This window comes from Vulpes vulpes, chromosome 10, assembly GCF_048418805.1.
Source record: "Vulpes vulpes isolate BD-2025 chromosome 10, VulVul3, whole genome shotgun sequence".
Classification (NCBI taxonomy): domain Eukaryota; kingdom Metazoa; phylum Chordata; class Mammalia; order Carnivora; family Canidae; genus Vulpes; species Vulpes vulpes.
In genome coordinates this window covers 82,735,626-82,762,763 of record NC_132789.1, presented here as the reverse complement: position 1 = coordinate 82,762,763, position 27,138 = coordinate 82,735,626, and the positions used below count along the sequence as shown (strand labels likewise).

The window sequence follows — 27,138 nt, the reverse complement described above, 5'->3', positions numbered from 1 at the left end:
TTTTACACTCTCTCTCTAATTTGATAGCTTAAGCAAATGCACCCCAGCTCTGTGCTCTCCTGCTCCCCTGCTGCCTCACTAAAACTTTTGATCACATGCAGTCTACACAGGGGATGTTCCAGAGTCACATGTTCTGATAGCAAGAGGGGCTTGCATTTGTGGGACCCATGGGCTGTAGCTGAGAGACAGTTCTTGGCAGGCTAACATCCCCAGAGTTCTACAGAGATAGAAGCCTGAAACATACTCCCAGTCTTTCTGTGAAAGAGGCCTATTTACTGGTCCTGGGACTTGAGTCTTAAGGGGAAACTTCAAGTTGGCCACATATCTAAAGGTTACACAGGTACTCTCAGAGAATAGAAGCCATGCAGGTCCATCTTTCTGCATTCTTTAGGCCTTGCTACAGTGTACTGGTGCCTCATGGAAAGGAATTTATGCACTCATCAGAAGCCCCAGGTTTTGCAACTGTCACCCAAGGGTCATCTCCAGGTCTGAAGATCAGCAGGGTTTACAATTATAGCCCCAAAGGACTATATATATTTGAATACATTAAAATTGCTGCCTGAGGGTCTGGCTTCCAAACAGCCTGAAAATAGGTGCTGACTGAGATCCTTCCCTTTGGAAAACTGACAGGTTTGGGCAGACTTCAACACCTGGGACCTATCAAGAATAAATCAGGCTGCTTAGGTAATCACAAAGGTTCAAGAGATAACCAAGAGCTATAGCAATATTGAACAACAAGTTTCACCTCCTATACAAGTGCACTCCTTCAAGACTGGGAGAAGTAGTGTTTCACCTAATACAGAGAAACAGAAAATTGAAAAAAATGGGAAACAGAGGATTATGATCCAAATAAAACAGGAAGATAAAACCTCAGGAAAAAAAATAATGAAATGGAGATAAGTAATTTACCTGATAAAGAGTCAAAAGTAATGGTAATTAAGATGCTCAGTAACTTGGGAGAAGAATGAATGAACATAGTGATACTGGTTCAACAGCAGACTAGGTGAAGCAGAAGAAAGGATCAGTTTTCTAGAAGACAGGGCAGTGGAATGCACCCAAATAGAGCAGCAAAAAGAAAGAAGAATTTTAAAAAGGAAAGATGGCTTAGAAGACCTTAGAGACAACAACAAACAGAATAACATTTACAATGTAAGGGTCCCAGAAGGTAATGAGAGAGAGAGAAAGGGGAAGAAAATTCATTTAAAGAAATAATTTTTGATAACTTACCTAACATGGGGGAAACACAGACATCCATCTACAAGAATCACAGATAGATTCAAATAAGATGAACCCAAAAAGATCCACACCGAGATGCATTATAATTAAAATATCAAAAGTTAAAGATAAAGAGGCAATATTAAAAGGAGCAAGAGAAAAAGCAAGTTGTTACATACAAGGGAAACCCCAAAAGACTATCAGTAGATTTTTCAACAGAATCTTTGCAGGTGAGAAGAAGGGCAAATAATATATTCAAAGTGCTGAAAGGAAAAAAGTTCCAGACAAAAATACTTCACCCAACAAGGTTATCATTCTGAACTGAAGAAGAGATAAAAAGTTTTGCAGACAAAAGCTAGAGAAATTTATTATCACAAACTGGGTTTAAATGAAATGTTAAAGGAACTACTTTAGGCTGAATGAAAAGCATTAATTAGTAACAAGCAAACATATTAAAGTATAAATCTCAAAATAAAAGTAAATATATAATAAAGATAATGGATTAGTTACTGATAAAAACTCATATGAAGATTAAAAGACAAAACTAATGAAAAGAAAAAATAAAAAGATGTAAAATGTGACATCAAAAACATAAGAGGTGGAGTGGGAGGCAGTAAAAATGTAGTTTTAGAATGTGTTCAAACCTAAGTTGCTATCAACTTAAAATAAACTGTTATATATAGAAGCTGTTATATGTGCCCCTCATGGTAACCACAAAGCAAAAACCTAGAGTAGATACACAAAAGATAATAGGAAAGGAATCTAAGCATAACACTAAAGATAGTCATCAAACTACAAGGGAACAGAGCAAGAGAAGACAGGAATACAGAAGAACTACAAAGCAGCCAGAAAACAGTTAACATAATGGCAATAATAATACCTATCAATAATTACTTTAGATGTAAATGAATTAAATTCTCCAATCAAAAGACACAGTGTAGCTAACTAAATGACTAATAATAATAAAAAAAAGAGAGACCTGTCTATATGCTGCCTACAAGAGACTCACTTTAGGTAGAAGGATGTACATAGACTGAAAGTGAAGGGATAGAGAAGATGTTTCATACAATTGGGAACCAAAGGAAAGCTGAGGCAGCTATACTTACAATAGACAAAATAAGCTTTTAAACAAAGACTGTAATAAAGACAAAGAAGGAAATTACATGATAAAGGGATCAACCCAACTAGAGGATATGAAATTTGTAAATATTCACACACCTAAATATATAAAGCAAATATTAACAGATCTAAAAGGAGAAACTGACAGCACTACAACAAAAGTAGGGGATTTTATTACGCCACTTACATCAATAAATAGATCATTCAGACAGAAAAAATCAATAAGAAACATCAGCCTTAAATGACACATTAGACCAGTTGCACATAAGAAATATAAACAGAACATTCCATTAAAAAGCAACAGAATACACACATTCTTCTCAAGTGCACAGGGATTATTCTTCACACCAGATCATATGTTGCAGCACAAAATAAGTCTCAATAAATTTAAGATCGACATCAAATAAAACATCTTTTCTGACTACAATGGTATGAAACCAGAAATGAATTACAAGAAAAAAAGACCAGAAAAATCACAAATATAGAGAGATTAAACAACATGCTACTGAACCACCAGTGGGTAAATGAAAGGAGAAATTAAAAGGGAAATTTTAAAAATCAACATGATACCCACAATAACAAATGTTAAATAAAATCTTATAATCATCTCCATAGATGCAGAAAAAAAGCATTTGACAAAATTCAACACCCATTCATGATAAAAATTCTCAAGGAAGTGAGGATAGAGGGAATGAACCTCTCAACATAGTAAGGGCCATATGTGACAAGCCACAGCTAATATTATACTCAATAGTGAAAAGCTAAAAACTTTCCTCTAAGATAGGAACAAGACAAGGATGCCCATTTTCACCACTTTTATTCAGCATAGTCCTAGCCACAGCAATTGGGCAAGAAGAAGAAATGAGTGTATCCAAATAGGAAAAAAGAGGTAAAACTGTCACTATCTATGGACAACATGACTTTATATATAAAAATCCTAACGACTCCACCAAAAAACTGTTAGAACTAATAAATGAATTCAGTAAAGTTGCAGGGTACAAAATTAACATATGAAAATTTGTTGCATTTCTATACACTAAACAATCTATCAGAAAGAGTAATTAAGAAAACAATCCCAGGGCACCTGGGTGTCTTAGTTGGTTAAGCATCTGACTCTTGGTTTAGACTCAGGTTGTGATCTCATGGATGAAGCCCTGAGCTGTTCTCTGCACTCAGCAGGGAGTCTGCTTGAAAGAGTCTCTCCTTCTGCCCCTTTCCTCACTTGCCTGCTCCCTCTAAAAATAAATAAATAAATCTTTTTGAAAAACAGAAAACAATCCCATCTATAATGGCATCAAAAGAATAAAATACTTAGGAATAAATTTAACCAAGGAGGTGAAAAGGCCTTTACACTGAAAACTATAAGACACTGATGAAATAAATTGAAGTAAATACAAATAAATGGAAAGATTTTCTGTGTTCATAGATTGGAAGAATTAATATTGTTAAAATGTCCATACTATTCAATGCAATCTACATATTTGGTGCAATTTTTATCAAAATCCTTCTGGCATTTTCCACAGAAATAGAACGAACCTAAAATGTATATGGAACCTCAAAAGACCCTGAATAGAGCAATCTTGAGAAAGCAAAACAAAGCTGGAGTCATCATGCTCCCTAATTTCAAACTGTATTATAAATCTATAATAACCAAAATATTACAAGGGCATCTGGGTGGCTCAGTTGGTTGGACATCTGCCTTCAGCTCAGGTCATGATCTCAGGGTCCTGGGATTGAGCCCCACCTTGACAGGCTCCCTGCTCAGTGGGGAGCCTGCTTCTCCCTCTCCCTCTGCCCTTCCCCCTGCTTGTGCTCACTCTCTCACTCTCTCTTTCAAATAAATAAAATCTTTAAAACAAACAAACAAAACCCAGTATGATATTGGCATAAAAACAGACACATAGATTGGTAGAACAGAATAGAGCCCAGAAATAAACCCACACATTTATAGTCAATTAATTTATTTTAAAAGAGCCAAGAATATAAAATGGGGAAAGGATAGTTTCTTTAATAAATGTTATTGGGTGAACTGGACAGCCTCATGCAAAAGAATGAAACTATACTACTATTTTATACCATACACAAAATATTAGCTCAAAATGAATTAAAGACCAATGTAAAACCTGAAATCATAAAACTCTGAGAAGCTAGGCAGTGAGCTCTTTGAAGTATGTCTTAGTGATTTTTTTTTTTTTTTGGATCTAACTCCAAAAACAAAGTCATAAAAGGAAAAATAAATAAGTGGGACTACATCAAACTAAAAAGCTTCTTCTGTACAGTAAAGGAAATTATCAACAAAATGTGAAGGCAACCTACTGAACTAGAATTTTTGCAAGTCACAAATATATAAAGAACTCATAACCCAATAGCAAAAAAAGTCTAATTAAAAAATAAGCAAGGATCCCTGGGTGGCGCAGCGGTTTGGCGCCTGCCTTTGGCCCAGGGCGCGATCCTGGAGACCCGGGATCGAATCCCACGTTGGGCTCCCAGTGCATGGAGCCTGCTTCTCCCTCTGCCTGTGTCTCTGCCTCTCTCTCTCTCTCTCTCTGTGTGACTATCATAAATAAATAAAAATTTAAAAAAATTATTAAAAAAAAAATAAGCAGAGGAGGGCAGCCCCAGTGGCGCAGTGGTTTAGCGCCGCTTGCAGCCCAGGGCGTGATCCTGGAGACCCAGGATCGAGTCCCACATCGGGTTCCCTGCATGAAGCCTGCTTCTCCCTCTGCCTGTGTCTCTGCCTCTCTCTCTCTCTCTCTCTCTCTCTCTCTCTCTGTCGCTCATAAATAAATAAATAAAAATCTTAAAAAAAATAAGCAGAGGATCTGAAGTCATTTTTCCAAAGAAGACATATGCATGATCAACAGACCCATGAAAAGATGTTCAATATCACTAATCATCAGAGAAATGCAAATCAAAACCTTAATGAGATATCACCTCACACCTGGCTATTATTGGAAAGACAAGAAACAAATGCTGGCAAAGGCTTGGAGAGGGGAATTTTCGTGCATTGTTTTGGGAATAACAGACACTATGAAAAACAGTATGGAAGTTCCTCAAAAAGTTGAAAGTAGAAGTATATGGTCCAGCAATTCCACTTCTAGATATTTATCTGAAGAAAATGAAAACACTAACTTGAAAAGATATGTGCACCCCTGTGTTCACTGCAGCATTATTTACAGTAGCCAAAGTATGGAAATAACCTAAGTGTCCAAGCAATGAAAGAATAAGATAGAATATATATACACAGTGGAATTCTACTCGGCCATAAAAAAGAATGAAACCTTGTCATTTGTGACAGCATGGTGAAATTTAACAGTATGAAGCAAAGTGAAATGAGTCTGGTGGAGAAAGAAAAATATTTAAGCTGCCACTTATATGTGGAATCTGAAAAACAAACTGAATGAACAAACAAAACAAAGCAAAATAAAACTCACGTATATGAGCGGCTCAGCGGTTGCCAGGGAGAAACGGGGTTAGGCGTTGAGCATAAGGGATGAAGAGGGTCGGGAGGTACAGACTTCCAATTTTGAAAAGAATAGGTCATGGGGATGTGGTGTGCTGCACTACAGCTACAGTCAATGGTACTGAGCATACTTGAAGGTTGCTGAGGGAGAGTGGATCTTGAAAGTACTCATCGAAAAAAAAATTGGAAAAAAAAAAAAAAACACCTGCATTCCAAAGTTTCCTACTGGTTACTGGTTTCATCGCCACCACTTAGTAGATGTTTAATTTTAGAACCATTTTACCTGCTCTGTCTGGAAGCCTTGGGCAGAGCTTAGTTCGTAATCTTTGGGGGGAATAACTGCTGAATTTTTAGCTGTTTTGAGTTGACTCACACCACTGCACCAAAACTCAATATGAAAAAACTATTTAACTTATTTGTTATCTTGTGAAAAGTATACATTGAAAATTTTGTTCATACTGTACTTATCAACTATGATGAAAAGCAATAGATATATATTCTTTTATTATGTTAAATTATGATTGCCATTATTAATCAGCAAAATGTGGAGTGTATGTTCTTTTCACAGTGATATATGCCTTTTGTAACTTCACGTGGTTATTTTATTGTAAATGAGTAAAAAAATCTTAATTTAAGAGATTGTATGTAATATTTATTTCATTAATTTCTTTCCTTGTTTATGTAAATTTTGTAAGATTGCATGATTTCTTTACAGAAAATGTATCCTGATGCTGTGGAAATAGTTTGAGGAACATCTTATGAATTTTCTTAGAATGTATAATGGTTGTAGCCCATCCTACTTTAAAGAAAAAAGTGACCACAGACTTTGCAAATAAGACTTAAATGTGGCATGCTTTTCTTATTCCAACTTTTTAAATTAGAAAAAAAAAAAAGGTCTTTTGTTTATTCCTCCAATTCTACTGTGACATACTCTGCGTATAAAGACATGTAGCAATAATGGGGTGGGGGTTAGTCTCACAGTGCCTTTGGGAGGGCCAGAACTTGCCTTAAATCTTCCCCAGCCAAATAACTATTTTTCTATTAGTGCTTGAGAGAATTTGAATGTAGGATGGGTTCAACTGCACAAAAGGAAAATATATTTACCACTTTCTTTTTACATAGATCTAAAGTGAAGGGACCACCTCTTAGTGCTAAAAATGGTATGTAATACATGAATATGCCTTGTTTCATTCCAGAAAATTCCAGAACTTGTACTTTTTTTTTTTTTTTTTTTTTTTTTGCGTGTGTAGAAAGGCAGGAATGCTTTCCTGGACAGCAGATGAATGAGCAGTAGCTTTAGTTTCTTTGTACATAGGTACTGTTGGAGCACTCTGTATGTATGTACACTGGACTACTTTGACAGAAGTAGGTTTTTGAATGTAACTAACAAGTCAACTTGAGTTGTAATATATTTGGGGGAATCAGTACACCTACAAATTGTGACTGTAAACATTATACTGTAAATATTTTGTAGTTTCCCCCAATAAAATTTTTGGGAAAAAAGATAAAAAAAAATTTTTTTGTGACTGTGGTGGTAATCATTTCACAATGTAGACAAGTATTGAATCATCACGTTGTAAGCCTGAAACTAATATGATATTGTATGACAATTATACCCAAGAATAATAAAGAAAAGAAATAACAAGGCAGATTGACATTTTTTCCAAGTTGAATCTGAGTTCTAATCTTTACCTTGGTTATACACATAATTTCCCAGTCACTCTAGTTAATTTTATAAAACAGCCAAATAATTTTCAACTTGCCCACTAGTTACTCTGACAACACCACATTTGTGGGATTGTTTTCTGAGTATTCTAAACTTATTAAAATATTTTTGCATGAACTTACTTATTCTATATACTATTTCTGATGTAAATTTTTTTTTTTTTAATTTTATGATAGTCACAGAGAGAGAGAGAGAGAGAGAGGCAGAGACACAGGCAGAGGGAGAAGCAGGCTCCATGCACCGGGAGCCCGACGTGGGATTCGATCCCGGGTTTCCAGGATCGCGCCCTGGGCCAAAGGCAGGCGCCAAACCGCTGCGCCACCCAGGGATCCCCCTGATGTAAATTTTTTAAAATCTCGAATTCTTGCCACTGAGACAGGGGAACCCTCTTAGACTGTTGGTGCAAATGCAAGCTGGTACAGCCACTCTGGGAAACAGTATGGAGTTTCCTTAAGAAGTTAAAAATAGAGATACTCTACAACCCAGCAATTGCACTACTAGGTATTTATCTCAAAGATACAAAATTAGTGATCTAATGGGGCACGTGCACCCCAATTTTTATAGCAGCAATGTCCACAATAGCCAAACTATGAGAAAAAGTCAAGATGTCCATTGACAGATGAATGGATAGGAAGATGTGGTCTACAGATTCAATGGAATATTACTCAACCATCAGAAAGAATGAATACTTACTGTTTACATCGATGTGGATAGCCCTGGAGGACACTATGCTGAGTGAAATAATTCAAACAGAGAAAGGCAATTATTGTATGGTTTTCACTCATATGTGGAATAGGAGAAACAGCACAGAGGATCAATCATACGGAAAGGGAGGGAAAACTGAAAGGGAAGTCATCAGAGGGAAAATATCCATGAGAGACTCTTAAGTATAGGAAACAAACTGAGGGTTCCTGGAGGGGAAGTGGGTGGGGGGATGGGGCAACTGGGTGATGGGCATTAAGGAGGTCATGTGATGTGATGAGAACTGGGTATTATACACAACCGATGATTGAACGCCAAATCTGAAACTGATGATGTACTACTACATGTTGGCTAATTGAACTTAAAATTTTTAAAACTTCTTGCCACTGAAAATCAGATATTACGTTTTATATTACTTTTTCAAGAGGTGCTTTATCAACTGTTTATTGCAGGTGGTAATAATATAGTTCATCAACCACACCTACTATAGACATTCATGCTAAAATTTGTGTTGGGTTCTATTTGCTCAGAGATTTAGGTGAATGTTAAATTTTGCTATTTTAACTGTAACCATGAAAATGAATGTCATTTTGCAAGTGAATTTGTAATGTTAGGTTAGAAATATCAATATTTTGATGCTCATTTTATAAACAGAATGCTGTTGAATATATGATTGCTTTATGATTATACACATATGATATAAACACAGCACAAAAAAATTAAGTATGTTTGTTTTTGCATAAAATTAAATAAAATGAATAGATACATATAGAGATTTATTGGGACTATTAAGTAGTTAGACCAGTTGTTTGCTCTCATTATGTTCTAACTATATATCAGGTATATATAAATTCAGTGTGAATTTCAAACTTCCTAGAAAATTTTATTCAAAAATTTATTAGTCAGGGGCACCTGGGTGGCTCATTAGGCTAAGCTGCTTTTGGCTGGGGTCATGATCCTAGAGTGCCAGGATCGAGCCCCACATCAGATCAGGCTCCCTGTTCAGTAGAGTCTACTTCTCCCTCAGCCCGCTCATGATCTCTCTCGCTCTCTCCCTCTTTCTCAAATAAATAAAATCTTTAAAAAACAGAAACAAAAAACAAAAAATTTACTATCCAATGAACTGCCCATTATATTGCAGGCATCCATTACACTGGAGTAACTTTATTTTTAGATTTCACTAAATCTAAGATTTTTTTCTATTGGACCATGCACCTTACATACTACCAAAAAGGAATATTCTAACTAAATTGTGAGGTAACAACTCTTATTGCTTAGAATTTTGATTTTATACTTAATAAAAGAGCTATTTTAGGCTCTTAAGCATTCATGTAAAAAATACAAATTTATTATACTCCTCAAACATATTTACATTCTAAATCCAGTTCTTCTGAATCACTTTTAAATCAGAATTGTCACTATTTTTTCCCCAAACGTATTATTCTTTGTGTCATGAAGAACATTGGTACTATAGCCTTTCTAAAAATAGTGCTCCAGTATCATCTCCACTATTTTTTTCCAAGTCATGGACACTTAATTTGCTGATTTTGAAGTCAGCATTTTCTTGACTTCCAGATTTCAGAAAGGTTTTTAGAAAACAACCAGTCCTCCTTTTCCTTTCTGAAATCATCTTTAAATAGTTATTAACAGAAATATCAAAGCATTGCAATTGTTGTGTCATGTCCAGAAATATAAACCTAATCCATTGCTGCAGCAACAGCTATGACCTGACTGTTCCCCATCTGACAATGATGATGCCCACCTGTTGTAAGACATCCTGATTTCAGAAACGTTAAAACATGGGGGAAAATGTGTGTTTTAGAATCAATTAAATATGGTACTAATATTGCTAACTTTTTCTGTAATTGCAATAATTTAAAAGTTTGTAGCAAAGTTTCTATAAATGCCACATTCATTACCATACTGTCCAGAGCTCCTATGAGTAAATCCTTGCAGGATAAACTGAGGAATACTCATATGAGGATCAGCTCGATTGCAAAACAAGCTCTGCATTTCCAAGTTTTATCCTGTGAATTACTGAGTCATAGAATGTTCACTGAGAACTGCTGGCCTATGGAACAAAAGGGAAATTCTAGGGACTCAAAAATACTTAGAAATAAGAATGTTTTCCTTTAGTATAGGTAATTGAAGAATACAATTATAGATTTTGTTCTTTTAAAATCTCTAAATTCTAGATTTTGTCACATTAGTGAAAACTGCCGTGGTTCTAATATGATTTAACAATAGAATTTTGTATAATCTTAGATTCATCGTTCTGTTAGGAATTGGAAAAAAATGAAAATCCACAGGCTCAACAGATACTGAATTTTTTTCGGCACACTTAATTTGGAGCCATTATTTTGAAATCACTTCTTGCTTTGTCCATGAATCGGCAGTCAGCTGTCCCTTTAGCTGGACTTCAATTGCCTCTACAAAATCAGTCCCAGCATATTAAACCTTGACTCTAGCTGTTTTCGAAAATTACTGTGTCTTTGGTTGCTCAAATATTTTTTATCTTAGTTCTTAATTCCGTTTGCCCTTATGAGAGTGTGTCCCTCAGTGGCCCCCAAGCATTCTTCACCAGGACAATTACTAAAATTGGCTCCTAAGGGAGCCTGTCTCCTTAGACTGACTTTCAAATTTCAAATATTTATCTCCTTTAGAGATTTTTAGAGTCTTTCCACTCATCCCTCCCCTTTCTGTTTATCTCTTACTCAGATAAAACTAAGATTTGTATATACTTGGAGTGGCATATCAGATAATAAAAAACTGATGAGTGTTTGGGACTCAGATTTATAAAATGAGAGTAGAATTTAAATAATTGAAGTTTCTCATTGTAATTCATTGAAATCTTTAAAATGATGTGCCCACCAATTCTTTATGAAAGAAAAAAATAGCCAAATTTGTTTTAGCTAGTTTTGGTGATTGAGTTGCTGTAACAATCTCCAAACTCTCTGGTATATCACAATGAAATTTATTTCTTCCTTATATGAATTCTTGTAGTTTGCCAGATGGTAGATGGTTGTGGCATGCCTTCCAGAAGCCAGACCCTTCCATCTGGGGGTATATCTCTCCTTCATTCTTTGGAGTCCTCATTGGGAGATTTCTGAAGACTCCATTTTCATCATATTTGTTCTAATACCTCCAGCAGGTATTGCCTCCCCACAAAGGACTGGCTTCATTTGCAAAGTGACCTGGAAAAGTTCAACCTTTTCAAAGGTTTTCTTTCTTAAAAAAAAAAAAAATGACAGCTTCATTGAGATGTAATTCATATACTGTATATTCACCCTTTTAAAAAGTCTATAATTCAGTAGTTTTCAGTAAATTCACAGAGTTGTACAACCATCACCACGATTTAATTCAGATCATTTTTTGTCACTCTATAAAGAAACCCCATGCATAGCTCTTAGCAGTCTCTCTCCATTCCCCTTCTCACCAGCCTTTGGATATCACTAGCCTGCTTTCTGTTTCTATGGATTTGCCTATTCTGGACATTTTATGTAAATGGAACCATATGACACATGTTTTTATGACTGGCTTCTTTCATTTAACATGTTTTTAAGGTTTATCCATGTCGTGGCATATACGACTAAACTTATTCTCTCTTGGGATCCCTGGGTGGCGCAGCGGTTTAGCGCCTGCCTTTGGCCCAGGGCGCGATCCTGGAGACCGGGGATCGAATCCCATGTCGGGCTCCCGGTGCATGGAGCCTGCTTCTCCCTCTGCCTATGTCTCTGCCTCTCTCTCTCTCTCTCTCTCTGTGACTATCATAAAAATTAAAAAATAAATAAATAAACTTATTCTCTCTTATGGCAGAATAATATTCCCTTGTATGGATATACCACATCTTGCTTATTCATTAAATTAATAGCTGTTGGGGTTGTTCCCACTTCTTGGCTACTATAAATAATGCTGATATGAACATTTGTGTACAAGTTTTTGTGTGAATATATGAGTGGATGTATAATATTTTTATTTCTCTTAGGAGTGGAATTGCTGGGTCATACGGTAACTGTCTATCAAAATTTTTGAGGATCTGCCAAGTTGTTTTCCAAAGCAGGTGCACCATTTTACAATCCCACCAGCAACACACAAGGGTTTAAAGGTTTAAGTTTTAATTCACTGTATATTCCAACAAAGACAAGCCACGTATTTTTTAAATTTGCATTTCACATTTCATTATCCTGAACCATTTTGCACTTTCTAATGCAAAGACACAAAATATCTTCTCTTTACTGTGACATTAAATGAGATCATACTCCAGTGATTTTCCTATTTTATTTATTTCAGCCAAGGAGAGATGACAGAAGCAATTAAATACTTGAAAAAAGTTGTGAAAATTGCAAGAAAAAATTTTCAAAGCCTAGATGTTGTGAGAGCAAGTACAATGCTTGGGGCCATCTACAATGAAAAAGTGAGTATATACACATATATACTTTCTTGTTGGGAGAAATCTGCAGAGTTTTCAAATTCTATTCCCCTTTTGACTCTCACCTTCCCACAATACATTATGCAGAATGACCCCAGGACCAGGACAGTAGAGCTTGGTTAATGCACAGGGCAGTTACTTCTTCTTCTTCCAGGACCTGAGTGCCATCATGGGCATAGTCACCACTAGCTGCTAAAACTGATTCATATCTTCACAGCCAGTGAAGATTCTAAGTAGTCTTGGATTTGAAAAGCAATAAAAACATTTCAATTCAAAGAATATCATTATAATGGTTGACTCTTACCTGCTGACACTAACATTCATCTCCCTTGCTCCAAATTCTGTTTATTAATTCAGCTGTGATGTCCCTGCTAGGTCCTTCAGGAGAAGAAAGGACAATCCCAGGAGTAATTCTGAAGGAAATGTAGAATTCCAGCATCAGACTGGTTATATGAAAGAAAAGAGAAACTCTAAAATAAAAGTATCTTATTCAAGAGGCCATTACTAGTGAAATGAATTGGTCATAATGTATTGGCCTTTTGATTTATTCTCTCTTGAATTTATCTTTTATTACCCAGATTTTCCTTTAAGAAACAGTATAAAAGCTTTTTTTCTTCTAGTTATAATTGCTGCTTTGATAATGAATAGGATCTATCATTTTTGAGGGCAGCTTCATTCTTAAACTATGTTTATACACCTTGTCTTAGTCATATTTGAGAGGTTGTGTACGTAGTGATAAAGGCAATAATTTCTGAGACTAAACTGGTGAAAAGCCTAGTTCTTTCACCTATAAGATCAGTGACCTAGGACAAATTACTTACCTTCTAGGTACCTCAATTTCCTCTCCTCATGAAGCTGTAAGTGTTGAGTTACTCAATGTAAGGTAGTTAGAATAGCACCTGGCAGGGGAAACAAGTGCCAGCTGTATGAGCCCTTATTATCCTGCACACCTTTATGTGATATCTTACAATCCCCCTTTACCCAAGGCTCAGGGGGTTTAAGTAACTTACCCGAGGCCTGCGTGTTTCCAGGTGGAAGTGGTATTCAGACCCATACTCTTAACCACTACAATCTTTTATTTGCCATATAATTGGCTTTGATGATTTCAGAATTATTTAGGCTTTTTTGTTTTAAAGAAAAAGAGTTTGAAATTAATCTGAATGAGTGAAACTACCATCTTTAGTTCCTGCTATGGGAAGCATGCTTTCAAACAGGGTATATGATTTCTTTTTACACCCCTCTCGTTCGCTCGCCCTGGCTCATTTGCTTTCTCTCTTATTACCCACACTCATTAAACCTTTTTCTCTTGACTGTCACGCTCCTCCTTCCCTTCTCCTCCCCTACATACCTTGCTCTTCTCTCACGCCCCAGTCTTTCTGGTCTGCTCTCACCCTCGGTCGTCCTCTCCCTCTAATCTCCCCCACTTGGTTTCCCCTCTTTCTTTGTGCCTCCCCACCTGTCACCCCAGGTCTGTCTCTCCACTGTGTGCCCCTTCTGCTGCCCTATCTCTGTGATACTATGCTTCCCTGGTGACTCCTCTCTCCTGGATCTTGTATGTGCTTTTGTTCACTTTTCAGGACACTGTGCTGAAAAACAGATGAGGCTCATGCCTTGGTGAGGCTGGCAGCCCAGTAGAAGCTTATCCTGTAGTAGCAGAATTGGCATCCCTGCTTATACATAGTCTTACTTTTTAAAAGGATTGTTCTTTGAAACAAAAGTGCCCAAAACACAAATTACTTTACCTTCCCACCAAACAAAACCCAGAACTCAGTGTGTTAGCATAGCACAAATATCAAGCATCAGTCTTTATTTTCCTAACTGCAGAAAGTATAAGGAAAATAAAACAATAAGCCTTTCTGGGGGATAATTTTTATATTTGCATTTTTAAGCTTTTTTGCCAAGAGTTTGTATCTCATTAGTATATATTTTATTCTCTGGTAATTCTTAGAGAAGAGTCTAATATCTTAAAGGCTAGAGACACAAATAAAATCCAAAGGCTATGTCAATTACCAAAAGTTAATTTTTTACCATTTTGTCCCAATTCTAATATAAAATTTGGAGGATTCCAGGTATTCAGGCTATCTTCAAATATACAAGTTGATTCATACATCTTAGTGATTCCTTATTTTTTCTAAAAAAAGATTTTATTTATTCGTGAGAGACACAGAGAGAAAGAGAGGCAGAGACACAGGCAGAAGGAGAAGCAGGCTCCATGCAGGGAGCCTGATGTGGGACTCGATCTTGGAATTCCGGGATCATGCCCTGGGCCGAAGGCAGGGGCTAAACTGCTGAGCCACCCAGGGATCAACAATGATTCCTTTTTTTTTTTTTTAATGTAATAAAGTCAATGATAAATAGTATAGTATTTTAATAGGTTTTTTTGTTTCTTTGTTATTTTTTGTTTGTTTTTAGTGAGAGGGAGAGCGCAACAGGGAGAAGGGCAGAGGCAGAGGGAAAGAATCTCAAGCAGGCTCCACACCCTGTGCAGAATGCTGGGCTGGATCTCATGACCCTGAGATCATAACCTGAGCTGAAATCAAGCATCAGATGCTTAACTGATTGACCCATCCAGGTGCTTCTTAAGTATACAGTACTATAACAATTTTATGACATCACAGACTTCAAAACAAAACTTATGGATGTTTCTTAATGATATTAAATGCCTTTATTCCATTTATACACCTGAACAACCTCATAAGCTGTTTGCAATACATGCTATCAGTTTTTCTATGAAGGAAACTAGCAGGACAAAGAGGCACCTGACTGATTTTTGCCCACATGTCCTTGAATCTGCATTCAGCCACTTATTAACTGTAGCACTTAGCTACAATAAGAATCTGCACTCAATTACTTATTAACTGTGATCTTGGGCACATGAATTCTTTGATCCTCAGTTTTGTCATCTTCAAGTGTCAATAACAAGATACCTAGCAAAACTATATAAAGATTAGAAATGTATAGATATGGAAGGGTGCCCAGTCAAATTCCTAGTGCATGTTGGGTACACAAAAGCACTTAGACTTTGCTTCTTAATACAGTCAAGTTCAATCTCTTCTCCCAACTTCAGACTCATATCCCACTGCCTGCCTGACATCTTCACTTAGATTGTTTCAACCTGTTAGAACCTGAACTCATCATTACCTCTAAATTCTATTCCTTTATTGATGTTCACTGATGATAAACTATGATTCAGGTATTTTCTAGGCAAACCTCTCTTCTTTAGTCTATGAGCTCCCTCTTTCTGACCTCATCTAGGTCCATGGCTTTAAATAGCATCCATATGCTGATGACTCCCAAATTTGTATCTCCAGCTCTGATCTCTCCTTGGGATTCCACACTTGTAAATCTAACTGCTTACTTAGCATCTCTGCTTGAATGTCTAATAGATCTCTCAAATTTAACATAATTCCTTCCTCCCAGTCTTCTCCATCTGAATAAATGGCATTATTATTCATCAGCCCAGTTGCTACAAGGCAAAAATATGGATATTCTTTGATTCGTTTCTCCTTCCTGCCCCATATCTAATCCAGAAGCAAATCCTGACATTTATGCCAACAAACATATCTGAGATCCACCCACTGCTCTGGATCTTCTACAATCATCCCATCATAAATAGAATTTATGACACTCTTATTTTCTCACCTGCACTACTGCAGTAAATTCAAGCCTATTCCCCAATTCTCGCCCATATAATCCAATCTCTACACAGAGGCCTAAGTAGTCCTTTTAAATGTAAATCAAGTCGTGTTATTTCTCTGCTTAAAACACTTCCATTACTTCCCATTCTTCTGAGAACATAAATATAAATCCCACCCCGACCTGAAATGTTCTATGTGAGATAGACACCCCTTCACCCCATCTCAGACTTCATTTTTTCCCACTCTCCTTCTTATCCACTCTGCCAGAGCCAAATGGACTTTGTGAAGTTTTTCAAACATGTAGAGCTTGTTCCTGCCTTAGGAAATTTGTCCTAGCTGGAATGCCCTACATGGAATGTTCTCCAGTCCGAGCTTCATATTGCTAGCTTATTGTCATCATATCTCAGTTAAATCCCACATCTTCAGAGAGTCCTTCCCTTGGCAACCCAACTAGAAGCAGCCACATGGGTGAAGGTTCAAAGGTATAAGCTTCCTGTTCTAAAATAAGTTGGGCAGCCTGGGTGGCTCAGCGGTTTAGCACCGCCTTCAGCCCAGGCCGTGATCCTGGAGACCCTGGATCAAGTCCTACCTCGGGCTCCCTGCATGGAGCCTGCTTCTCCCTCTGCCTGTGTCTCTGCCTCTTTCCCTCTCCTCTCTGTGTTTCTCATGAATAAATAAATAAAATCTTAAAAAAAAAAAGTAAGTCATGAATAAATAAAATAAATAAAATCTTAAAAAAAAGTAAGTCATGAATAAATAAATAAAATATTAAAAAAAAGTCTTGTACAGCATGATAACTACAGATAATAATATTGTATTATATATTCAAAATTTGCTAAGAGTAGATCTTAAAAGTTCTCATCACGAAAAAAAATTTGTAATTATGTGAGGTGGTATTAACTGAACTTATTGTGGTAACCATATAGTAATATATGCTAATATTTAGTCTAATGTTACACACCCAAAACTAATGTAACGTCATATATCCATTATACCTCAGTTTTAAAAAGCATATGAAGGTATTTTGAAAAGGTACTTGTATTTTGTAGTATAACTTGGCTTTATTGCTATTCATAAGGAACACTTTAATCATAGCTACCATTTCTGTAATTGGAGTCCTCAGACAAACACATTTTCTTAATCGAAAATGATGAAATCAAATCCACTATATTCTATTGAGTTTTCCAGGCATTTGAGAGAGAAACCAAAAAAATTCAATCAACAAATGTATCTGTTTTGTTGGAAAAAATGTTTTCTTCCACTTGACCAAAATGTTTGAAATCACCATATTCCCCTTTTCTTTTCATTGAAGTTCTGAAAGCTGCATGCCAAAATAAAAATTAAAAGAAAAAAAAAAGAAGTAGCCACCAAGTCACTCTTTAACATTACTTTAATATTCCATATAGCACTCATCTCATAGTTTTCTTGTTTATATTTTCTTATTGTTCTTTAATTTGGCTAGAATAGAATCTTAATAAGAATAGGGACCATATCTGCCTTGTTTATTATTTTGTTTCAGATTCTAAATGAGAAGGTGGCACAGAGTTGGTGAGCAAAAGGATAAGAATTCTTTGAACCAATCAATAAAATTGTAACCAGTTTTATCCATCCAGAGAGTAGGATTCTCTCACTTTAGAAATTCCAAACTTCTATTTCACTTTTGGGCAATAATTCTGAAAAATTGTACTGAATCTTTAAATGCAAACCTGGTACTTGTCAGTCTGCCTTTTAAGACCTCTACATACTGCCCTCATCATCTCTTTTCTGGCTCCATACTTCTCAAGCAATGTATTCTAATTGTATTCTTTATAATCTTTTCTAAGAAATAATATTAAGACCACATTTATAAGACTGTACTTGGAAAAATATTAGAATTAACTTCTCTAGTTATTATAGTGTTGTTATAAAGTTAGCACATCTTTAAAAGATCATTTATCCTAATTAGTTTACCTTTTACTATATAATCATAGACAATGGGCCACCCATCCTCCCCTCCTGATGTGATCAATTAGTCAAATCAGAGAGCTTTAGGGAAAATAACTAGATATAGGCCCTTTATGATACTTTTCACTCCCTAATAAGATCAGATAATAATCACATTGTTAAATGTGTAAAAAATGGGTTTTCCTCAGTACTAGGAAAATGTTCACTTATTTTTGAGCTTGCTTATTGGATAGAGTGACATATTAGACACACTGAGAAAGATCTGGTAAGAGTCAGAATAATGCACGAAAATTCTACAGTATAGTGTAATAATGCAAGCTTTGTCTTAAGGTCTATGATGGCATCAAGATCCTGTCCTGACATTGCCCCCTAAATGCTTACCAGTGATGTTTATAACACCAAAGTTCTCTTTTCCAAAAGATGCATTCAATAAGTGATTAATTCACTTATATATTCTCAAATTCATATTTAAGATTGCCAAGATTAATTACTAGAATCTTCTGAATTTTATAATAGGGTAAGGTTTAACTGATAACAGAATTGAACTGTAGAACATTGGACAGAACTTTTGGAGAAGAGATTAAATTTAGATATTAAACTCTTTAAGAAGTGAAAATCCAGAAATGCAACACACATTAAAAAAATCTCATTCCAAAATGGTACATCTGAGAAGAATTAATGTATTTCCTTAATAGTGTTTTAAACTAGAAAAATTTAGGCTGATACCAGCTTTATGGTAGTTGTGTATGTGCCTAATGATGGAATATTAGGCTCAGGTAAGAATAATTATATGTAATTATAATTATAAGTAAATAATTATGAATAATTTTAATACTCCTATTTTAGGGGGGAAAACACTTGTTTAAAAAATGTAATATAAATTTTAGGCATAGTAAATTCTGTTAACTGCTGAATCCCCACTGCCGGGCATGGAACCTGGTACATAGTAGTTGCCTGATGAATGAGTTAGTTCATTCTAACATAATAATATATAAAATAATTCTGGAAATTTAAATATATGCCCATTTACTTATGGTCCCTAATTTCCTAATTAAGACTTTCATCAAAAGCAATAAATAGCCTAATGCTTAGAAGTATAATTAGAACAACAGTTAGATATTTATACTTCTCTGTTTTTAAAAATAGAAGTGTTTGGTCTAGTCACATATGTTCATCTGTTTTATCTTTTTTCTTTGCTGTTCAGCAGAACAATCCAAAATTTTAACTGGTTTTATTGTCATCTTCAATGTCTATATTCTTTCTCAATCACATAATTTTCTTGTCATACAAATGTCTCTGATATCCTTTTATTTTTTAAGTAACCATATTCTCATATAAGTTCTATGTTTTACACTTCGAAATAAAAGAAAGAATTTCTCACCTCAATGCACCAAAATTATTATTGATTAAACATAGAGAGGCTGTTTAAAGGAGTAAGTTTAATTGGAATGAGCCATTTTAACAAAGAGTTCACAAAACTCTCCTTGTGGGTCTATAACATGGTATTATACTGCTAGTGTAACATAACCGTCATGCAAATCCTTTCTCCCCTCCTCCTTCTAGCAATATCTGTATCCAATCAGTATGCTGTCAGTGTGCCATGACTATACAGAGGTGCATGGAGTTGAGTGTGCATTTTGCCTGTACTGATGTGTGGTATAGGGCTCCTCCATTGGTGTTTATATTACCAGTTCCTTCATAAAATGTTGTGAGAAAATCATTTGAAAACTTATAATAAAATATTCCCTCTTAGAAGGGCTTCTTCTCAAGTGTGTGCATGCATGTTTTCTAATGTGTGAGAAAGAGAAGAATAAGAACGGAAGAGAAGGGAGGAGCAGACAGAAGGGGAGATGAAATAAGCCAAGTCAGTGAAGAAAGGAAACTTGGTTCCCTAGAGTCTTAAAAGTGCAGGTTCAATCCTAAAAATGATAGCCTCCATTGAGAAAAACTTTTTCACAAGGATTTTTAGAAAATTTGGAGGGTGGCAGAATATAGGGTCTTTTTTGATGCTCAATTTCATTATTTGTAGAATAAGAATAGTATTTCCTCACAGGATGACTTAGGAGAGTCATAATATAAGAAGTACTTAGCACTGGTCCTGACACTTTGAAAACTATTGTGGACAATAGGTTTTAGGAGGATAGGAGACCAAAAAAAAAAAAAAAAAAAAGTCCATAAAACCCAAAAAACGAAAAACCACCTCAAATTTTTGCAATGAAATGCCATAAAGGACTTAGAGGAGAGATGAACATTTAAATGACCATGAGCTGTGCTAGTGCCATCAGGATCATATTTTTTGGAAATCTTGAATACCTCCAATGTTCTTAGTCAAGAATGATAATAAGCAAACAGGGAAAACAAGAACGATGACCAAATCACCAGATAAATACATCTATTTTCAGTGGCCACTGATTAAACAAATTGGTTGAAAATGATCTCTTGCTGTGACTGAAACAGCAACTGGTTAAAAATACTTCATTGGGGGCAGCCCTGGTGGGGCAGCGGTTTAGTGCCACCTGCAGCGGGGGTGTGATCCTGGAGACCCGGGATTGAGTCCCACATCGGGTTCCCTGCATGGGGCCTGCATCTCCTCTACCTGTGTCTCTGCCTCTCTCTCTCTCTCTCTCTCTCTCTCTCTCTATGAATAAATAAATAAAATCTTAAAATAAATAAAAATCCTTCATTAGGAGAAAAGGGAACCTCTTACACTGTTGGTGGGAATGTGAACTGGTGCAGCCACTCTGGAAAACTGTGTGGAGGTTCCTCAAGAGTTAAAAATAGACCTGCCCTATGACCCAGCAATTGCACTGCTGGGGATTTACCCCAAAGATACAGATGCAATGAAACGCTGGGACACCTGCACCCCGATGTTTATAGCAGCAATGTCCACAATAGCCGAACTGTGGAAGGAGCCTCAGTGTCCATCGAAAGATGAATGGATAAAGAAGATGTGGTGTATGTATACAATGGAATATTCCTCAGCCATTAGAAACGACAAATACCCACCATTTGCTTCAACGTGGATGGAACTGGAGGGTATTATGCTGAGTGAAATAAGTCAATCGGAGAAGGACAAACATTATATGTTCTCATTCATTTGGGGAATATAAATAATAGTGAAAGGGAATAGAGGAGAAGGGAGAAGAAATGGGTAGGAAATATCAGAAAGGGAGACAGAACATGAAGACTCCTAACTCTGGGAAACGAACTAGGGGTGGTGGAAGGGGAGGAGGGCGGGGGTGGGGGTGAATGGGTGATGGGCGCTGGGTGTTATTCTATATGTTGGCAAATTGAACACCAATAAAAAATAAATTTATTATTTAAAAAACTACTTCATTAGGTAAATCCAATGCTACAAGTAGGAAAATTGCATCCAAATCAATGGGATCACTCTTCTCCAAACTTCTTTTTGCTACCATGTATCAGGTTGAGCCATATGAAAATACTATCATTTGACCATTTTTAACTTGTTTCAAATAGTTCAACTTAGTAGATAAAGCTTTTTTAGTATCTTAGTTTCAAGATATTGTATAATTAGTAATCATAGTTTTTTAAGAGAACCTTATTCTAATAGAGACCCTGCCCTCCATCACTTTCTTCTAGAAGATGAATGCTATAACTGTTGAAAGATCAGTGTGGTGTACATGCCACGGTGAGCAGATATGTGGAATGGTAGAATGAAAAATTAAGAAAAAAATGATTTCTCTTACATTTTTAGGGATACTACAACAAAGCTTCCGAATACTTTCAGCAAGCTTTTGACACAACAGCAGAGCTAACAAACTTGCGTCAAATGGATGAGACGAAAGTTCATTATGGAATAGCAAAAGCTCATCAGATTATGCCGAGAGTTAACAATTACATCGAGTCTGCAGATCTCACTAGCCTTGACTTCTTGCTGTCCTGGAAGGAAAGTAGAAGCAACATTGCATGTGAACCAACTATTGGTAAGACTTTGGTTTTTGAAAACACTTCAGTTTTGTGTCATTCTTAATGGCTCCATTGGTGATTTTGATTTTATTGGTAATTTTAATTTTATCTATTCTTTACTACGTAAGTATTGGATGTGCCTTCATGCTATCTTGTACCTTTGATGATAAGGAAAGCAAAATGTGGTAATGATTAGTTAAACTTGACAAGTTTTTTTTTTTTTTTCGGTTGTCTTAAATACTCAATATGCACTAATCAGTTGTAAGGAATGTGAGATAAGTTTGTGTTTTTCTAAAAATGTTCAGTGCTATACCTTATTGACAAGAACAAGTCACAGATGTCAATCAGTATTTAACACAATTAGTATTGTACTCTTTACTGATGGAAGTAAATTTTCCTATATTTGAGCAATTCAAGTTAGAATATTAACTTAGAAAAATTTAATATTAATTCCTCTTAACTCCACTTCTTTTCTTGTGTACTTTTTCTTGTGACAATTAGTCAAAATAGTAAATTAAAAACAAATAACTAGAGGTGATGTGAGAGTCACCTTTATGTGTTAACTAGAACTAGGCTCCACTAGTCCTCAGTTAAGAACTTCAGAATAGGGACAGCTGAGTGGCTCAGCGGTTGTCTGCCTTCAGCTCAGGTCGTGATCCTGGGGTCCTGGGATCGAGTCCCACATCAGGCTCCCTGCATGGAGCCTGCTTCTCTCTCTGCCTGTGTCTCTGCCTCTCTCTATGTGTCTCTATGAATAAATAAATAAAATCTTTAAAAACAAAAAAGAACTTCAGAATAGGATTTTTAAAATTTGTAACAGTATTGCTTATGACAGAACTTTGGGTTACATAATTGTTGGTAAGTCAAACTTTAAAAAAAAAATTTTAAGATTTTATTTATTTATTGGAGAGAGAGCATGAAAGGGAGGGAGGGCAGAGGGAGAGGGAAGAGGGAGAAGCAGAGCTGAAACCAAGACTCAGAAGCTTATCCAATAGAGCCACCCAGGTGCTCCAGTAATTCAAACTTTTTAAAGCAAAATATTTTAGGGATGCTTTGGAATATCAAATGGAATCATAGGCAAAATTCTGTTATGGAAAGAAACATCTCCTGCTTGGAACTCTCTTTTCTCCCCCCTTAGGTCATTTAGATGAAACAATAAGCTCGTTGGTATTTATTTTCTCCATAGAATAAATAGTAAATAACAGTCAGTTGGACAAAGGAATTTTATTGCTTCTTTTACATTAGTAGAATGCCACTTACCACCGTCTGTCCTCTCGTTATGAAATAAGTAAAGGTCTCATTCCAAATATATGTATCAGATAAAGTCTTTAAAAAACAGATGGCTTGTTAAATTTCAATGTGCTCAAGTGCCCAACAAATATTTTCAGGTAACTATTAACTAACCACTTTTAGATAATATTGTGGGGTTGGAGTTGGAAGTAAGTTGTGTCGTCATACATTTGAGAGCTTGTTCTGTAGTTTTGAGTTATCTTCCCTTGACTCCCTCATATTGTCTGCCCAGGAGTTAAAACAGAGGAAATCTGATCCATCTATCTATTAGATTACTTCTTCTGATAAAAGGTTTGGTAGAGAATAAGTTGGGCTACTCACTTTTTCAAATTTACTTGAATCGGCCCTAGCCATCATCATAATAATCATGAAAAAAAATACTCAAAACTAGCTTCTCTGGTCAGAACCATGGGTCTGTTTGCTGCAATCCTGTTTGGGGCTTTTCAAAATTCTTTTTGTTTTTCTTTATAAAGCTATCTTTTTAAAAATTCTTTTTACATTTTATCCTCATTTTTGATAAGGGTGTTTTGGGTTTCACAGGGCTTAGGAGTAAAGCAAAAAAAAAATGCATTTCAAAATATTATTCAGAGAGTAAAAACTCAGCTATTTATATGATGGGGAAGATTAAATTCTCTGAAATGCTATAAAAGTACACCCCTTCCTGAGTCATTTGACTGAGATTAGAAATCTATACATTGATGAGCTACATCGTTATAAAAGTGAAGGATAATAATCTTTCAGATTCAAATATAAATGAGAAGTTAATTCTTCTACTACCGACATGTTTAACATTTTTAGTGATAGTTGTTCTATTTGGAAATAAAGCCTATAGGACACTTGTTTACATAGACATATTTTAGTTCAAAATACAGTAAAATCTGCTTTTTAAATAGTTCAAATATCTTTCTTCAATCACACCTCTTATTATTCTTTGTTCTGCTTCAAAACCTTCATTGGATTCCTACTGCCTACAAATTATGTACGAGCTTCTCAAGGTTTTTTGACCACCTCCCTCCCTTCGTGCCCCAGATACACACCACATACATTATTATCACCTTACTTCCAACTCCAACCCCACCCAGAGACATCTTACTGGTCTTGCAAGGTCCTTCTCAAATGTTGAAATCCTCCCTGATCCCTGCCTTACTTGACTGTTGTCTCTTCTCTCTGTTCCCACATTGAGTGCCATTCATTTCTCTTCAAGTACTTTTCATTTGCCATATTTACATCTTATCATGGCCATTTCTGTAATTGCCTTATCTTCCCAGTGAGAGTACAAGTGTCTTGAAAACACATTCTGATTTTGGGTGTTTCCTACAAAAGAAGGCATAATGTCTAACATCTGCTAGGTACCAAGTAAATATTTGTTAAATTAAATAGAATTCATAATGAGTATGTATGTCCTAGCCATGAATAAGTTTGCACTAACCACTTTTTAAAGCAGGATTCATAGTTCCACGCCTCCTTGGAAAAACAACAACCAAACAACTATGATCCAATACTGTTTTGATTACCATGTGGTTATCCCATGAATGCAGGACAACACCAAGTGTCATGTTGATAAAATGAAGAAATACAGAAATATTATTTGGAAATCTGAGCAGCTTTTAGGTTTTCAAATTTTGCCTTTCTTCTCTGAAGAGGCATCTTTAATCTTGCCATTGAGAGGTCCCATGTATTCAGAAAAAAGCAGATCAAAGATTTGAAAGATACATTATAAAAGCTGTGCAGTTATCTCCACCTCTGAGACTTACATCCTCCAAACAAATCATTAGCTCACAGAGCAGGCAATATTCTTTTAAGCAGAGGAACATGACCCCCTAAGGGAATAGAGCAGTGAGAGCACTCAGGTCTCTAGATAAAATAGAACAGTGATTCACCAGCAATCATCTCTCCTCTTTGTACCTTTCAGAGGGAACACAGCAAATATAGGAACCTTCTTACCATTCTAATACTCTCGGATGCAGCTGCAATGATTTCACATTCTTCCTTCCCTTTCTAATAGTAAAATAAGAGTAGCTTCTCCTCCCAAATTTAGGAATTTAGAAGGAATTCAAATTTATTGCAGTTCAATAAAATTATTCAAGCCTGAAGCAACAAAAATTGGTTGGCTCTGGAAGGATTAAGGGTCTATGAATTTCTGCTGATTTCTCCAGAAGATAGTTTATTTTTCCTACTGAAACTACTATGTCTACAATCATGAAATGTATTTTTTTAATGAAAAGCTAATTCATCTTGCCTTGTGGAGATTATACACTCAGATGTGGAACAGTGACATAGAAGCAAAAGCTTTTCTTGTGCAATGTTAAAAGAAAAACTGTTAACTTAGAAATGTAATTACAGCCATTTCGATGCCAACATGGTTAATCACCTCATTGAAAATATCAGTAGCATGGTTTTAATGTACATTCTTATTTTAGTCAAATGTAAATTATATCAAAGAAACAGGATGCAAATCCTGAGTAAGGGAATAGATGAATACCTAGCTAGTCAGTAAAGACACTGTTTTCTACAAAATGACATGTAAAGGTTTCCTTGAGTGTCAAAAATACCACTCTCATTTTACAAATCATTTAATATTCTTAAAAGAAAACAATCAAGACCATGAATTTGTCTCTCAGGCCTTGGTTTATATTGATTTAATGTTGAGTCGTTGGTTTAATGTAGAGCCACGTTTTCCTACCCTGTTCTTTGCTTGTATTTTTTATTCATGAACTCAGCCCTTTTAATGAATGTGAAAAAGCCACATTCATGAGTGAGCCTCATGTTCTATTATACTTTGATCAGCTACTTCAGTTAAATAACCCTAACAATGAGGAGAAAGTTCTGGAATTAGCCAAAAAGTCAGCAAGCAGGTTTTATAGCATCTTATTGTACAGAACAAACCTCTGTCTCTAATAAAGTGTTCAAAAACATGACACATAAAAAGATGCTGATGAAAAATCTGACTGAATCAAAGCTCATCCTACTGGCATTTTGGGTAATTGAGGGAGGATGTTATGCAAGAGTCCAGCGACCTGGGTTCTAATACCATATTGAGCACTAATTAGCTTTGTGACTCTGGGCAAAGATTTCAATTCAAGTGTCTCTATCTGAGGTTCGAAATAGATCATTAATAAGATTTATCTGGAACTGCCAGTTCCTCAGTAGGAGCATCTCTAAATAAATACTTGTTTCTGTGGGTTTCCACAAAAGGGAATTTTATTATGGTTATTATTATTACTACTACTATTTTAATATATCAAACAGCTGAAAAATTCCAGGTATAAATATTTGATCTTTCTGCTAGAATTTTTAATAAAGGGATTGCTAGCTATCTGCTGTCATACACAGTTTTACCTGTCCCTGGTTGGCATTGTTGAAGTCGCTAAACCTAGTGCACTATTTCATCTGCAAACTTTCAATCCATCCTCCTGTTTTCAACCCTGTGTCATACTTCCCCTCAGCACTTCTTCAACCCCTACCTTTTCCTCACTGTTTTGGGGGCCTCCGATTCCTGAAGATGCCTGGTTATCTATTCATTACTACCCCTTCTTCATGCACATCTGTTTGAGTCTGTCTCTACCCTCCTCAATCTGGTATCACTCCTACAGCCTCCTTCTGTCTTCTGAAAATGAGAATCTTGAGCTTTTTTGAGTTTAATGGAATCATGAAATTATTGAGCTGTGTGGTACTAAAGAAA

The 27,138-nt window shown here is 35.9% G+C and overlaps 1 protein-coding gene across 1 annotated transcript in view; it reads left to right on the top strand.

The window, feature by feature from the left end:
- TTC29 (tetratricopeptide repeat domain 29) overlaps window positions 1-27,138 on the top strand; it is a 247,827-nt gene that overhangs the window by 134,604 nt on the left and 86,085 nt on the right. The window contains exons 10-11 of the mRNA XM_026018176.2: window positions 12,516-12,639; window positions 21,955-22,183. Coding sequence (XP_025873961.2) covers window positions 12,516-12,639; window positions 21,955-22,183 — 353 coding nt within the window. The remainder of the gene's footprint in view (window positions 1-12,515; window positions 12,640-21,954; window positions 22,184-27,138) is intronic.